This window comes from Falco rusticolus, chromosome 2 (assembly GCF_015220075.1).
Source record: "Falco rusticolus isolate bFalRus1 chromosome 2, bFalRus1.pri, whole genome shotgun sequence".
NCBI classification, from domain to species: domain Eukaryota; kingdom Metazoa; phylum Chordata; class Aves; order Falconiformes; family Falconidae; genus Falco; species Falco rusticolus.
Genome location: NC_051188.1, coordinates 64,646,425 through 64,661,311, shown reverse-complemented (window position 1 = coordinate 64,661,311; position 14,887 = coordinate 64,646,425). Strand labels below are relative to the sequence as shown.

The following is a 14,887-nucleotide window of genomic DNA, read 5'->3' as shown; positions in this document are numbered from 1 at the left end:
GTCCACAACTGTGGAAGAGGAGGATGGAGAATGTCTGATCTGACAGGAGATAAGAGAACAACTGGGTATTGTGGAGGAAAGCAAGAAAGATAAACATGGTTATCTAGCCAAAAGATGTCTGCATGCTTGTAGCGATATATAGCTATGTAACTGCATGAATGGTTTCTGCCCTGAGCCTGGCAGGGCTGATATACACAGCTGGAATTTGTATCCAGCCTCAGAGATACAAATATGACCTTCTCTGCACAATAAAGTGTCTCTGGTTGCACCAGAACTGGAGTCCGTGCCTTCATGTGCCACACACAACTACTGCTGACTTGCTGCAGTGCAATACCTTGCTGCAGGGCAGAGCAGTATTTCTAGTTTGTCAGCCTGGTTTGCCCCCAGTACCTGCTATACAAAACTAGCCAGTACCAGCTTGAACACCAAGAGATAAGTAGCAGGTGTCTGGTGAAGTTCAGTGTACCTCAGACAACGGGGGAGCATAACAGACTGGAGAAGCTATGAAAAGGCCATCAGGATGGTCAGGGGGCTGGAGCACATGATGTACAGTAACAGGCTGAGGGGCCTGGGTTTGTTCAGTCAGGCAGAGCCGGGGGATCTAACTGCAGTATTTCACTGCCTAAACAGGGAATTACAGTGAAGACAGGGCCAACCACTTCCCAGAGGTGCACACAGAAAGAAGATGAGGCAGCAGCCAGAGGCTGCAACACAGAAAATTCCAATTGGACACGAGAAATTTTAACCATGAGAGTGCTAAAGCACAGGAAAAGGTTGCCCAGAGGGTAACAAAATCCCTGCCTCTGAAGTTTTTCAAAACTTGACTGGCCCAAACCATGCACAACCTGCTTTAACTTTGATGTTAGCCCTGCTTTGAGCATGGAGTTGGACCAGATCATTTTCACCTGTCCCTTCCATTGAATTTTTCCCATGGTTACTAAAACTAGGACTGGAGCAGAGAAGGTTTGAAGAAGAATATGTGGAGGAACACTACTCCAGTCAAAAACCCACCGGAAAGTGGAGCTTCTGCCTGGAAACCTTACAGCACAGATCAGATCATAGTACCCGAACAGACTACGTGTGGGAAATCACTGGTTGAGTTTGCCTCTTTCCAGGAAAACTTAGTATCTTGGCATCTAACTTGTCATTTATGAACCTCTAGGCCAGTGAAAGTCTTTTAATTATCCCCCTGCATTCTCTACCTCCTCCTCAGCCTTGACATAAGGCAAGTGATATGTGTCACACCTATTTGTTTAGGGACATCAATCTCAGATGAGATTTTGTCTTCATGTATTTGTAAGTTAACTGGAGAGAATAAATAAAATAAAAGAACAAAAAAGAAAGAATGTTTTATTTCAAATGCTGGTGTACATCCATATTGCACCTTACAGAAACACCCAAGAACAATACACATGCAGGGAGCTTTCCAATCCTCAGACATACACAATCCAGAACATGATACAGAAAGCAATGAACATGCACTTTTTTCTTATGATAAGCAGAACAGAAGTGTTCAAATCAAACTGAAGTACAATCCCTACAAAGCAACACAATTTTAATTAGCTGCTGTGACCTAAGCAGTCAATTTTGTAGAACGTGGTTATTTAGCATCACATGTTGAATACTTAACTCAGGCCTCAGCTTCTACCAAGAAAGCTTCCCTGCTCCCTTAATCTTCTAAATACATCCAAAGGTAGAATCTAAACAGCTCTAGTAATGACTCCCTGCTGAGCCAGCTGGCTGCAGTACGAGGATTAACTCAAGTCCTGTCCTTCCCCCTTTCATCATGATTATTGGAGGTTCATAATATGTTCAGGAGCCTCTGGTGGAAGCACTTGGGTGGACAGGAACCAAAATAGCAATGCAAAAATAACTAAACAAGCAAACAAAAGACACCACTGAGCAGCCATTTTGTTTGGGGAAAGCCCTTCATTGTACAAATTAAAAACAATACCAGCAGTCCACATATACATGCTTTAAAGCCAGGAATTAAACAAAAAGAAGCAGCACCATAACTTTACAGAATCAGCTCTCAAAACAAGTTTAGTAGATGGGGCTAAAAAAACAGAATGAAGTTTCCATTACAGAAACTGCATGCTGTTAGCTAACAGAAGGATCAAGAGCCACACCACTAGAAATTTTGCCTCATGACCGTTCCTACCCAAAATTGTGTCTCATGACTGTTCCTACCCAGCGTAAGAACCTGGACAGTTTCGTATAGACACCATATTTGCCTTTCTTTGCACATCCTTCTCCCCAGCTAACAATTCCAGTAACAAAATAAGTATCCTTATACCTGGTTACATGGGGGCCTCCACTGTCTCCTTGACAAGCATCTTTTTGCTCTGTTTCATAACCAGCACAGAACATGTTTTCTGTTATCGCAAAGTTAGTGGATTGCTTGCAAGTGTTCCTATCAACATAAGGGACTTCAAGCACTTTCAGTTTTTTGGATAGTCGTCCACCTTCAAATTCACGCCCGAAGCCACTAACCATCCCAGATCTTTGGTTCATCAGAACTTCATTAGCAAAGTCTGCTTCTGGGAGGCATGCTGCGACAATGTACTCAGAAAACACTATAGGTTCCTTCAGCTTTATTAAGGCTATGTCATTATCGTAAGTCTCGGCTACATATTTAGAATGAACAAGTATTTTGTCCACAGTATGCATCGTTTCAGACTGCTCCTTCTTTTCTCTGTCCACTTCACCTGCACAAGATTATTAAAAGGGTCATTAATGTGGTGGTAGTATAGGAAAATAAGAACAACCTTGATAAAGGAAGAGAGTAGTATACCCATTCCTAACACTGTGCCTAAATCTTTGTATCATACAAATAAACTGTAAAAATGTATTGCAGTATTTATTAGCAGCACCTGTATCACTCTGAGTCCCAAGCTTTTGTCTAAAGATTTTTGTACCGGTTTACATAAAGGCATAAACTGATTCAGCTGAACTAATGCAACTTTGGATTGAAGCTCATACAGAGAAGAGAAACTGGTCTGGGTCAAGACTAAAACAGTGCAAATACAAAGTTGTGTTGATCTAGTATCATGCCTCAGAACTGAAGCAATCATAATTTGAGTTTGTTCCTTCTCCCTCTATTCAATGTGTCAGCTTTCCTGAGTGTTCCTGCAGGAACAAACCCGTATGCTTCAGATGTGCCAGGAATGATAAGCTTTCTGAAGAAACACTACTCTGATGAACACAATGCTAGCCAACACTTCCAGAACATTTGTTCTTAATCACATCCAACTAGCTGGCAAAGAAGAAAGGGATGCACCATTATCACCTTTCACATCAGCTGCCCCTGTTTTTACAAGGCAGGATTCCCACAAAACGAAGAAATTAGACAAAGCAAAACAACAGTGAAAAAGTAATAAACGATGATAAATAAAGTAAGGACAGCGCATCTCATAGGAGATTTAGAGCACAGAGGATTAGTCTGCAACCCATGCCCAAATGTCACAGGAGTAAAATAAATAACCACTTACCAACGACAACTTTGATTTCTTTAGACTGGTTCATGCAATGAGCTGCAGTAAGTACGAAATTTTCATTCAAAATAGTGCCGCCGCAAAACTCTTCCCCTGCCTCGTTTAACAGAACAGCCTGTGAAAGAAAAAAAGGTGAGTGCAGAATTAAGAACAGCAGTTTAACATCAGTGAGCTATAAACAGGTAATTGATCTCTCTTCACACTACATATATGCTTATTACTGCAACATGTACTGCCCTGCAGGTCTCTCGTAATATTGCATTCACACACGCGTATGGTACAGATTGGCATGTAATGCTACAGAGTCTCAATTATGTTTATCTGAAGTAGATGTTTGGCTTCCATGTTACCTCACTTACAGTGCTTAGTAATATCTTTTAGGAACAAGACACTGACTGAGTAGGGAGAGCACAGCCTCCAAATCACCCCATCCCTTGGACTTACCACCCCAAAGAATTACTGCCCAAGTTCTGTTCCTGCTTGACCCCCTCTTAGTGTCCCAAATACAGGAACTCATTTTGGCTGGTACAAACTCAAGAGGAAAACTTAGATATGAAAGCATATTTGCAAAGTACAGGTGGTTTATCTGACATGCTCTCAAGTATTTTACCTAAACATACCTAAATAAAACTGCTATCAGAGAGAACTGGAATATAACCTGCAAAAATGACACTGGTAGGACAGCATAACTCAAAAGCCCTCTCTGGTGACAAGTTAAGCAGCACCATTTAAAATTGCACAAAGTCTTTCATTTTGACATTTTAAGGCTGCAGTTTGCAGAACAGCACATCTAAGTGCCTATATTCACGCAATTCAGCTACCTCTAGCTACAAGTGACGTACTACAGGGGTAATGTTCAGAAGGCAACTGGATTAAATGAACAATTGCATGCTTTTCCTCAGAAACACATTCTGCTTACATGCAGAGCACAAATGCCAGATTTACCTGCCATGGACATTCACCAAGCAGACACTCATCACCACCCACTATCCTGGTAATCACATAGGGAGACTTGCTACTTGTTTCATTGCCCGGACCGAGGGTTGGGCTTTCTGTGGTAGTAACAATGTCCTCCTCCAAACTTGTTGCATCTTGATCACTAGTTGCATTGCTATTATCAGCTGGTAAAATAACCGACCTTTTTTTTCTTTTCACAAAAACTTTTCCACAAGGATATTTTACTGTAAAGGCAAGAGTGTTGAAGTTAGAGACAGACAGAAACACCAGCACAAGAGGAAACTCCTTGACAACATCATCTCACAATAAATCAGTTGATACACCTGTCCTATTTTCAAAACACTAGCAAAACCTTGGCAGGTGCAGCAATGGAGGAAGACCAGGTGGTGTGAAAAACAAAAGCCATTTTGTAGTCCTAAAACTTGTCCATAGGTTCAGTCTCTGGACAGTGTTCTCAAAGTATTTAAAATATCATCTTCAATTGTTTCCATTGCTATATTTATGTATCTGCTCTTACTAAAACGATGTTAATTAGGAAACAAAGTGGCTCATGACAGCAATTTATTATTAGTTATAAAGGATATAAAACCCACATCATGAATATATGCTTGACTTATCCCTCCCACAGGTTTGTTGAAATAAAACAAAAGTATACAAATGTAAATAGCATTAATCATATTTAATGTAATCAGTTACTATTTTACTAGGTTAACTGAAATCTGAAGTAGAAAAATCTTTGTAAGATGCTATTTTATATGGTGCATAAGTGTTTAAAGAAATGACACATGGTAATTCTGTGAAAGGCACCTTGCAAAGGGTTCCAAATCAGCTAGATTTTGATAAGTCCATCACATCACCTCACAAATGGAAGGCTCTGGAAATATGAATCAGTTGGGCCTCAGTGTTACATCTACATTATGTAGAATACTGATGGTTCAAAAGACATTCTTTAACTGTGAAACAAGTCTCACCATAATTGCTATTAGTTTATTACATGGCTTCATACCTGATGAAACACAGCGTTTGCCATCCTCTGCTAGAACATACCCTTTTGCACAGGAACACAGAACATCCTTCCGTGTACTTTTTTTGATGCTGCAGAACTGCTCACAGTCACCGTTGTTTATTTTGCAGTACTTTGGTATGACTATAAAGGAGATGTTTGGAGAAAAACTGTAAATAAACACTGACTTCACAGAAGATCTTGAAGTTCACCAAATTGAACTGCAGTGGTTAAACAGGATCTGTATCTCCATCTGTAAAACTCCTGAAGCACATCTTAGTTACAACACGAGTGGCTAACATTAGCTTATGCCTTACAAAGCAGTCATATCCACCGCATGAAACATACTGGCCAAGTCCACGTGGGCCCAGTGGCCACGTCATGGTAAGCTTAAAAAAGCAGAGACAGAATAACCAGAAGAATTAATAAAACACTAGCAGAAAAGTCCAGATATTGGTAAATCCTCACATTTCCTCCCTCCTGCCTTAAAAAACTCAACTCCTCATCACTCCCCTCAGTCTTGTGCCTGAACTTCAGTTCCACGCCCTCCACTCTTACTTCTGAGCTACTAATACATGCTCCAATGACATCATTAGGGTAGTAGCTGTATGCCACAGAAGTGAGGCTTAGGAAGGATTCATATGCATAAAATGATTCCTTGAAAAGCTGAAAAGATCTCTGCATACTGAAAAATCTGTTTTCTTTGGTTCTTCCTGCTGTGAGATGAGCAGGGAGGCTGTACTTCTGAGCATGGAATAAAGACTCTTGGATATAAATTATAAGAATCCTATGCTTTTTAGTTTTATCATCATGTTTTGGGGCTTCAAGCTCATGCAAAGAGGTGCCGCCATAATTAAGAGGGCTTTCTTTGGAGCAAGTGTAACTTCAGAGAGTTCACTAACACTGTCCAGCTGTAGAGCCACCAGGTCTTAGTGTTTCTGGCACTGTCCTCCAACTCACTGTTGACTGCTGTAAAGGAATGAAGCTGGGCTAATTAGCATTGATAATATACAGCTGTGGGCTGGCTTCAGGGGTGTCAGGTTGGCTGATGTAGATAAGGTGCAGGTGTGGCTGGTTCTGTTAAGGGGTTGAGAGCCAGTGAAGAGAGAGCAGCTGGGGAAGAAGCAAGAGAAGAGAGGGTGGGTCCTGGATGAGGTGAGAGGAGAAGACAGCAGAGGGACTGGCATGAAGAGTGTGTTGGTATGAGGTGGCAAAGGACCTTGTTGTAGCTTGATAGTTTGGAGAGTGCTGTGACAGACAGCCATTCTATTCTACACATTTTTCCAAGCGGCAAATAAATCTGGTTAAGAAAGAGTTAACAGTCTCTGTTTCAGCTCCCTGGGAAAGTCATTGCCACAGGTCTCTAAAGAAGAAACCTACCAAATTCACAGTTCTTGCCTTGATAACCATCCAAGCATGAGCAAGTGTAGGAACCAATTCCATCTTTACAATGTCCACCATAGTGACAAGGATTTGAGCTGCACTGGTTCCCATCTACAAAAACAAACCAAAACCACAATCATTGTAAGAGCGTAAGCATTTCCAGCGAACTCTGAAGGGGTGTTAGTGTTAATAAGCAATCTTTCATCCTTCCTTTTAAAACATGTGTCCTGTGAGTTGCCACGTTCCAGATGGAACAAACAGCGTAAATGCAAGCATTCCAAACCAGCAATGATTCATATACACATCCTCAGTTTTGCAATCTAGTTTTGGTGGCTACTGTATGACAGTGCGTACACAAGTCCTTTTCCGTAGGAAGTAATATATCATGGTCAGAGTACACATAATTTACAGTGAAGGCTGTAAAAGCAGGCAGGACATTCTAAGTTGCAACTACTGCCTAAAGATACCAACCTTTTGGCCTCTTGCATTTCCCTACAATTTCTGCATAATAATGACAACTCAACTTTTATTTCTTTAAAGGTCACCTCATCCCTTGTGCATGTTTTTTGCCTGCAGTGCTGTTCACTTAAATAAACAGACATCAGTATATTAGATAGACACAACAACAACAACAAAAAAGCTTTACTAAGCCCTGCTAAATTCATGTGTGTAGGCCAAATTCCTGTTTTGTGCTGCTTACAGTACCAACATTTTCTCATTGTATCCATTCAGGTATGAGCTCGAGTTTCAAAAAAGTAGCTCTTACCTCACACTTCTCACATCTATCCTCGGATGTCCCACATCTGAAAGGTAGTTCTGGAGCCCTTCTTCCCTTCTGTGATGGGGACAAAACTGTCTGACCTGACTCCAGGGCCCCGGCCACATGTACCTCACAAACTCAGTTACATGTAGGACTGTGAGGCTGCACTGTGTTTGGAGACATGTTCCATGCAGCAGCCCTTTCCCCCACCCCCACAAAGGTATCTCACTCCTGCATTGATGTTTGCTGCCACAATGTCTCTCCCAGCTAGTCATCTGCTGTAACAAAGGTGTTCCCCCATCACATGACCCTGCTGGGCAATTCTGCACTGTTTGATAAGAAAAGCAGGATACCCGGAGAAGTGATGCTCACTCAGTAATTCGTTGCTTTACATAACATGCTCTTCAAATTTCTGCATTTTACCACCTGTTCTGCCTCTGGAGCAGCTGAAAGAACAGCAATACCCACAGAGGAGGCAAGACGCAAGAAGTCGCTCATCCTAAGGATTCAGTGACCGTATCTGCTGCAGCTTTATCTGCCACAGGGAATGTCTGCTGGGGTTTATGTACTACTCCCACACCTCAACATCACTTCTGTACCTGCACATGGCCAAAACTAACAGCACTCCAAATGCTGTGTCTGTGTGGTCCACCATGGAGGCATTGAAGACTGATGTCCATCCTCAACAGAGGAAAAGCAAGACCACTATTTACCAAAAGGACAGACTCAAGGCCCACAGCACAGCTCCTGGTTTCTGCCTCCTCTGCAGTGCCAAAGCACTCCATTCTGTAGTGGTTTTAGCTAAGCACCACCCTACTGTTAGAAACTGTACTTCTTTAGTTTTTCCCTACACTGTAGTTGCCACTGTGGTAATGGGTTTTACATCAATATTGCATAAAAGCATTGCAGAATCCCCTACTAAAAAAGGAAGCAAGAATGAATTGTTCTAGTAACTTGGCTGAGGGTGTCTGTGGTTTTCAACACTTCTGAACACCAACAAAGCATTCATGAACTGTGGTTTAAAACATATGGAATTGGCATTTCTGCTAAGAGCGCTGGCACTGATGTTCTGCCGCGTGTATTCTCAGAAGAAAATGGTTTGAAAATTTCCACTCCTGTTCATTGTAACACGGATGCAGGCTTTGCTTGAAATTTCAGCCTGTAGGCTGCAGAGTGCATCCCCTGCTTAGAAGATTGTGAAACTGCATCTCCTTTGTGGCAACTGTCTTCAATTTACTGCAGGCTCCAAAATACAAAGCTGTGCTGTCTTTTGCCAGTGTTTTTGAGGTACTCCTCCTAATGCGCAAACTGGACACGTACATTCAGGAGAAAATGTTATCAAACACTAAAACATTAAAAATCTGTCCCTTCACAGTGATTACAAACACTAGAGCCCTAATAAATACAACGCAGACCTGGCAACTCTATAATACAGGAATCAACAACACTCTGGCATGGCAGGTGACATAAAACCGGCAAGCATCTGTGTGATACAGTTCAATAACTTTGTGTTGGCTACGGCATTTAAGCATCACCCTCATCCATGACTCTTTGCATCTTGAATTCCCCCATCCAGGGCTGCCCTTCTGGAGGACAACTGACCATCAGAGTCATGCCCAGTTTCTGCTTCTCACTGTCTTTTGCGCGCAAAGGGCCACTATTCTTTTTTTTGAAAGGACAAAGATCACCCCAGCAATTGGAGGCAGTTGAACCTTGCCTTCAAATGGAGTGACCGAGTTCAAGCAACAGCATGGCAGTAAATCAGATTCCTTTTTCAGAGGAAACACAAAGTGAGGGTGTCCCACAGTGAAAAGAGAGGAAGCAAGGGAGCAGGAAGCGGTTATTTAAGAGGTGCATCCTTTTTAACCTTGCAATAAGGAAGCTTAATTCTCTAAATAAAGGCAGAGTGTTTCTTACCTACATAGGTGTTCCAGAATTCCTCCTACAGGTAGGTGTGGTAAAAGGGGAATAAATGGAGACAGAAAAAATTAGATGAGAATTACTGAATTCTTCAGAAAAATATTAGAGCTTTCATACAGAGGGTACTTGCAGCTAACAACTGTTAAAACAAATATTTAAGTTACAGGCACATAAAGTGCCTTGCAGCCTGGTATTATCATTCAATAAATTAAAACCATGTGATCCCTCTATAGGGCCCAGCTCTACAAAAACAAGTCTCATGCATTTTTCAGAAATATGTAAAACTCCTTAGAGATCTCCCCATGTGATTCAGTCAGCACAAGGCACTCGATTTCTTGCGCAACTGTATCTTTCCATCAGTTCTGACTGAATTTACTTACATTCCTGTAATGCCAAATTCTCAGTCTCCATCCTCCCCTAAAGTCCCATCAACCAGGACCTCAGAAACCCTGAGATTTAAAAATATTTTGTCTGATTTGTGTTCTTTCCCTCTGCACTGAGGACTGCAGGTATGCCATGTGTCCGAGACAGTCCTTTTCAGTGACAGCTGGTCACCAAGCAGAACAGGCGGTGCTGGTTCTGCTGTACACCAGCCAACCTTTATGCTCTGAAGTACCCTGGCGATGCACCCATGACTCCCCACCCAGGTCATCTCAGGGCCACTCCAAGAACACTTTGGCCATCAAGTAACGCTAAAGTGAGATGGATCTGGCCTTAACTCCAGTTTCAGGGCTGTTCTTCACAGCCACATAGCTACAGCCCATGGTCCCAACTCCTCTCCACCACTGAGTCACTTCAAGTTTTCAAGTATCACCTTTTCTACTGACCCCAGTCCCCATAGCTGACTTATCTCTTTAACCCTTCCTTGAGTTTGGGAATAGATTGCATTTCTGTCTGAAGTCACACAGCCATCAGGGTAGGGCAGGTGACACAAGAGCCACATGTACAATCTTAATTCTGCGTGGGCAATTTAACATTAAGGCATGTAAGAACTGTCCAGAGTATACATTCTGTCAGTTCAGATACTGAAAAAGAGAGCCACAAAATAAGCACTGCAAAGCTGCTCGAGATAAGTTTGGAAACACTCTCCCATGAAGTTCCACATCAGCATTTGCCTTCTCAACCTTCCCATGGACTCTCCACCAAAGAACTCTTGACCATAGTCATGACACTCCGCCACACCACCCAAACAGGGTAAACATGTTTCCAACATGAGTAGTACCAAAGCATTTAAAGGTCAAATACCTCACAATGGCAATTAAACAGATCAGAATAGGTAAAAGAATGGAGGCTTTAATATGGGCTGGCCTTGCAAGAACTAAATTAAGACTGCTACCATACGTTCACACCTTAGCAATTCCAACCACTGTTAAAACCACTGTTCTTTGTGTTAAGTGATTGGGAGCAATTTGTGAGATTTAACACTCGGCTCAAAAGACCTTAATGCTAGTTTATAAACACGAAATACATAGACAGATGTTTCATATTAGTTCATCCTTACAGTTTTCTCCTGGTCTTCAAAGGCTTCTCTTGCTTCTTCTTTTGAGCAGCGCTCCTCATTACATTCTCTTTCAATATTCCCTTTCTTCATTTCCTCCAAAAAAGAGTTAGCACGTTTTGTTCTTTCCAAGAACTTGTCAGCATTTTCTTTCTTGATGAATACTAGACAATAAAGAAAATGATACAGGTGGTGGTAAAGAGTCATTAGAAATAAATGAAGTAGAAATAAACCAAACCAGACCCTTTCACCACTCTACCCACACACCACATTACCTGTGAGGTTAGTCCTCACGCAGACTGATACATCTCAGGATCTCTCAGAGCAGTCTTTCTCTGAGAATCAGCAGCTCCGGGACAAGCTGTAGGCCTCCAAAATTCTCTCCTACCTTTTTTAGTCTTGAAAATCAGAACATGCAGCTTGCTGCTGAGGGCTTATATTTCCATTGCTCCTGCTCAAGACTTCAGTCTTAAACAGAACGACTTGCCCCGAATGCCAGGGAAACTGCGTTCCTTGATTTGGTTTTAAAGCTGACCACCAGGCAGTACCACCACCCGCTCCAGGGGCTTGTGGTGCACAAACTAAATGCCACATAAACTCAAGATGTAGTAATGTATCTACTGACAGATGACAAAAGCCCATGTTTGAGTTCTTCTGCCCTTCACCTCCCCAAATCCCACTGTGTTCTCCTGGGGTCTTCCTTCCCTCTTAATACCACCTCCCAATTACCTGTAGAAATGTTTCTGCTTTATTAGTATGTGTACGGGTAGAGCCAAGGCAGCTGCTATCTAAGATTTAACGAAGAGCAGAAGTAAATGAACGTCAGTTTAGCAAGGAAGTACAGTCTGAGGTCAGTTTCTTGGTTTGGTTTATGTTTTAAAAGCCTGGTGTCACAGAAGCCTAAGACCTGCTGCCTTCAAGTTCAAGATGCAGGTAGCTGTTGATTTAAAATGAAGGATCAGAGGCATTAAACTCAGCTCAGACACTTGGCTGTGTGAACAATATCGTTACCCTTCAGTAACTTCTGCACACATTACCAGACAGAAAAAACGGAAACAACACTGGATTTAATAAATTGCCAATTACCCTGTAAAAAGCCCATATTCTGGGAAAGGTTGCAGAGTTTGGAAGCTGGCATTTAATTATGTTCTAAACATCTGGAATTTAAAGAGAAAAAATACTTTCCGATCACGGAGTGGAGTGTGGAAGACAGTGCTGCAAGTGGGACTTCAAGGCCAACAGCATACGCTCAGTGGGCAGCTCGCATGTACCGCTGCAGTGCTCTTCGTGCAGCTCAATTCAGCAATAAATAAAGTTGCTGACAGTAATCACATACCCTAATATCCTCTAAGCGAACACAGAGAGGACTTACTCTGCTTTCACTGAAATTGGTGGATCAGCCATAGGGAGCCAAATTCTGCTTGTGATATTTATGTCAAGCAATCCCATAGAGCCCATGCGTAATTTGAAGCCCCACTTATTCTGAAAAGGCTTCTCACACCAAGGCTTGCAGAAAGTGCGTGTAACTTGTAGCTCAGCAACTGTTAGTTCATTCACCCATTATCTTATTTGCCCTTAAATCCCTCTCTGCGGTGGCAGGAAAGTGACAGGACGCAGCCGGTGGGGTTATCGCCTCTATATTCCTTTGCCTCCACATCACCCGCGTAAGCGGATGTTTTCATAACCTTGAACCAGCTGACCAGTCTTCTGAGGCTGGTTGTTCTCCTTCCCAAGCCTTCCATCACGCTTCCTTCTTCAGAGGCATCAAGGACCAACAGGTGTTGGGCAGCTGAAGTAGGACGTTCCAGAAACGTGTGGAAGACCTCATGTTAAAGCCTGAGCGGGCTGACCCGCTGAAGGAAGAGTTAACGACTTTTGAAAAGCCACTTGCTGATCCTGCTTTGGACTTTGGTGTTGACCCTAGCGGCACAAACAGGGCGGCTGGCCGGATGGGCTCCCGGCTGTGCTCCAGCCCCTCCACGGCCAAGCGCACCCCACCGAGCCTTGGCCGTGAGCACCTCAGCCTGCGAGGGCGGCCGTCCTCCCGTGGGGAGTGCCCGCCATCCATTCTGTGGGGTGAGGGGGGGTGGGGGGAAAGGGGAAGGCGCAGCAGCCCGGGAAAGCCCTGCGGGACGCGGCACCCCGGGGGCTCAGGCACCCGGAGGGGTCCCATGGCAGCTCCCTGCCCCTGAGGCGGAGCTGTCCCGTCTTTCGGCGGCATGCGGGGGGGCTGCACAGGTGCAGACGAGCCCTTCGGCCGCTTCGCAAACCGAGCCCGCGGGGAAGCCGAGCCGTGGGGTGCCCTCCCCGGCCCCCGACGCTTCCCGCCGGCCGCAGCCCCCCGCGCAGCCCCCGGCCGGCGGGGCCGCAGGGCTCCCCCTCAGCGCCGCGGGGTGCGAGCCCCCGGCCCGCAGCGGCGACCGGCCACCTCCTCCCGCGTTCCCCCGGCAGCCCCCCTACAGGCTGTCAGGAGGGGGACCCCGGCCCCCCCCCAAAAAAAATAAACAAGGCGCCGCCTTACCGCCTCCTTCAGCCCGGAGCTCGCCCGCCAGCGCCGCGCCGAGCAGGAGGAGCAGCAGGCGGCCGGCCATGGTGGCGCGGAGCCCCCCGCTGCTGCCTGCCCTGGGGAACTCGCCGCCACCCGGCGGGACGGGACGGACGGACCGGGACGGGAGCCGAAGCCTTCACCCCCCGGAGCGGGGAGAGACTGCGGCGGTGTTGCTTCACCCTGCCCAGAAATAGCGGAAGCGCCGGGGAAGGGGGCAAGCCGCCGCGGGATTTCTCAGCCGGGGGGGCGGCCTGATGATGAGGCCCTTCTTTATTTTTTTATTTTTTTAAACCCGAGGAAGCCGGCGTGTTTAATTGCACCTTTCATTTGCGCGGGAGGGGAAGCGAACCGCCACTCGCAGAAGGCAGCGCTGGCCCCGGCCCGGCGGCAGGTGAGGGGCCCGGCCGCGCTGCCCCCCGGCGCCGCCCGCCGCCTTGCCGCCATCCCGGCACCTCACCCGCCGGCTCCGCGCTTGCCGTGCCCGGGGCCCGGTGACCTGGGCCTGGCGCTTGCCAGGAGCTGGCCTCCATCTCCCCCTTTTTATGGGGGGCTTCCTCCGGCTGCGCCCGGTGCGGTGTCCGTGTGCTGTGGGGGCCACGTCTTTGGTGCCTCCAGAGCCTGCCGTCGGGTCCCCGTCGTCCCCTTGGCTTGTGTAAACAGGCTGCTGTATTAAAAATGTACCTAAACCCCAGCTTTGTTTTGAAAAAGTCAGTGCAGCCAGGGTTTCTTTCAGCTTTTTACCCTTTTTCTGCAAGACAATGATTTCTTCATAAATGTCCATGGTTACGCTGGAAGGTTACAGAGAAAAAAACATCGTATGGGGTGTGGAAACCCCAAAACTGTCATAGCTGGAGGGAGTCTGGAGGTATGGTCTTGCAACGCAGAGTGCCCCATCTCAGTGAAAAAGAGGTCACTGTAGTTGCTGGTCGCTGCTCCTAGGCACCTTCCTCCCTGGGAATGTATTCTACTGGCATACATGCTTCCCTCTTAGGAGTAACGGGAACTGCTGGGGTATGTTTTCATAGTGGTAAGACCTTTTGTTTCTCAGGTCTCTGGAATCTGCTGCTTTTCCCAATGCAGTTCACTACTTAAACCGCAAACCATTCTTTTATGTCAGTAAAGCAGGGTATGGGGTGTTCAGGATTGCATGGTATATGTACCATCTAATGTCACTGTTTTCCCCTAATAATAGAGTATGGTCAATTTTAAGTGTTCTACTTGCTGATAAGCTTTTGTGATTGATATTCAGCATGATTTGAATGAATCCAAAAGCTTTTGTGATTGATATTCAGCATGATTTGAATGAATCCAAAGTGTAAGTTTT

General features: G+C 45.0%; 1 protein-coding gene across 1 annotated transcript; it reads right to left on the bottom strand.

Annotated features, from left to right (window-relative positions):
- Nucleotides 1–1,329: 1,329 nt before the first annotated feature.
- Nucleotides 1,330–13,800, bottom strand: F10 (coagulation factor X). The gene is made up of 8 exons (XM_037375794.1): nucleotides 13,537–13,800; nucleotides 11,019–11,179; nucleotides 9,515–9,539; nucleotides 6,835–6,948; nucleotides 5,458–5,598; nucleotides 4,440–4,675; nucleotides 3,492–3,609; nucleotides 1,330–2,708 (listed from the first exon to the last, which is right to left on the bottom strand). The coding sequence occupies exons 1-8, from the start codon at nucleotides 13,604–13,606 to the stop codon at nucleotides 2,158–2,160; spliced, it is 1,416 nt and encodes a 471-aa protein (XP_037231691.1). The 5' UTR covers nucleotides 13,607–13,800; the 3' UTR covers nucleotides 1,330–2,157.
- Between the last annotated feature and the right edge of the window lie 1,087 nt (nucleotides 13,801–14,887).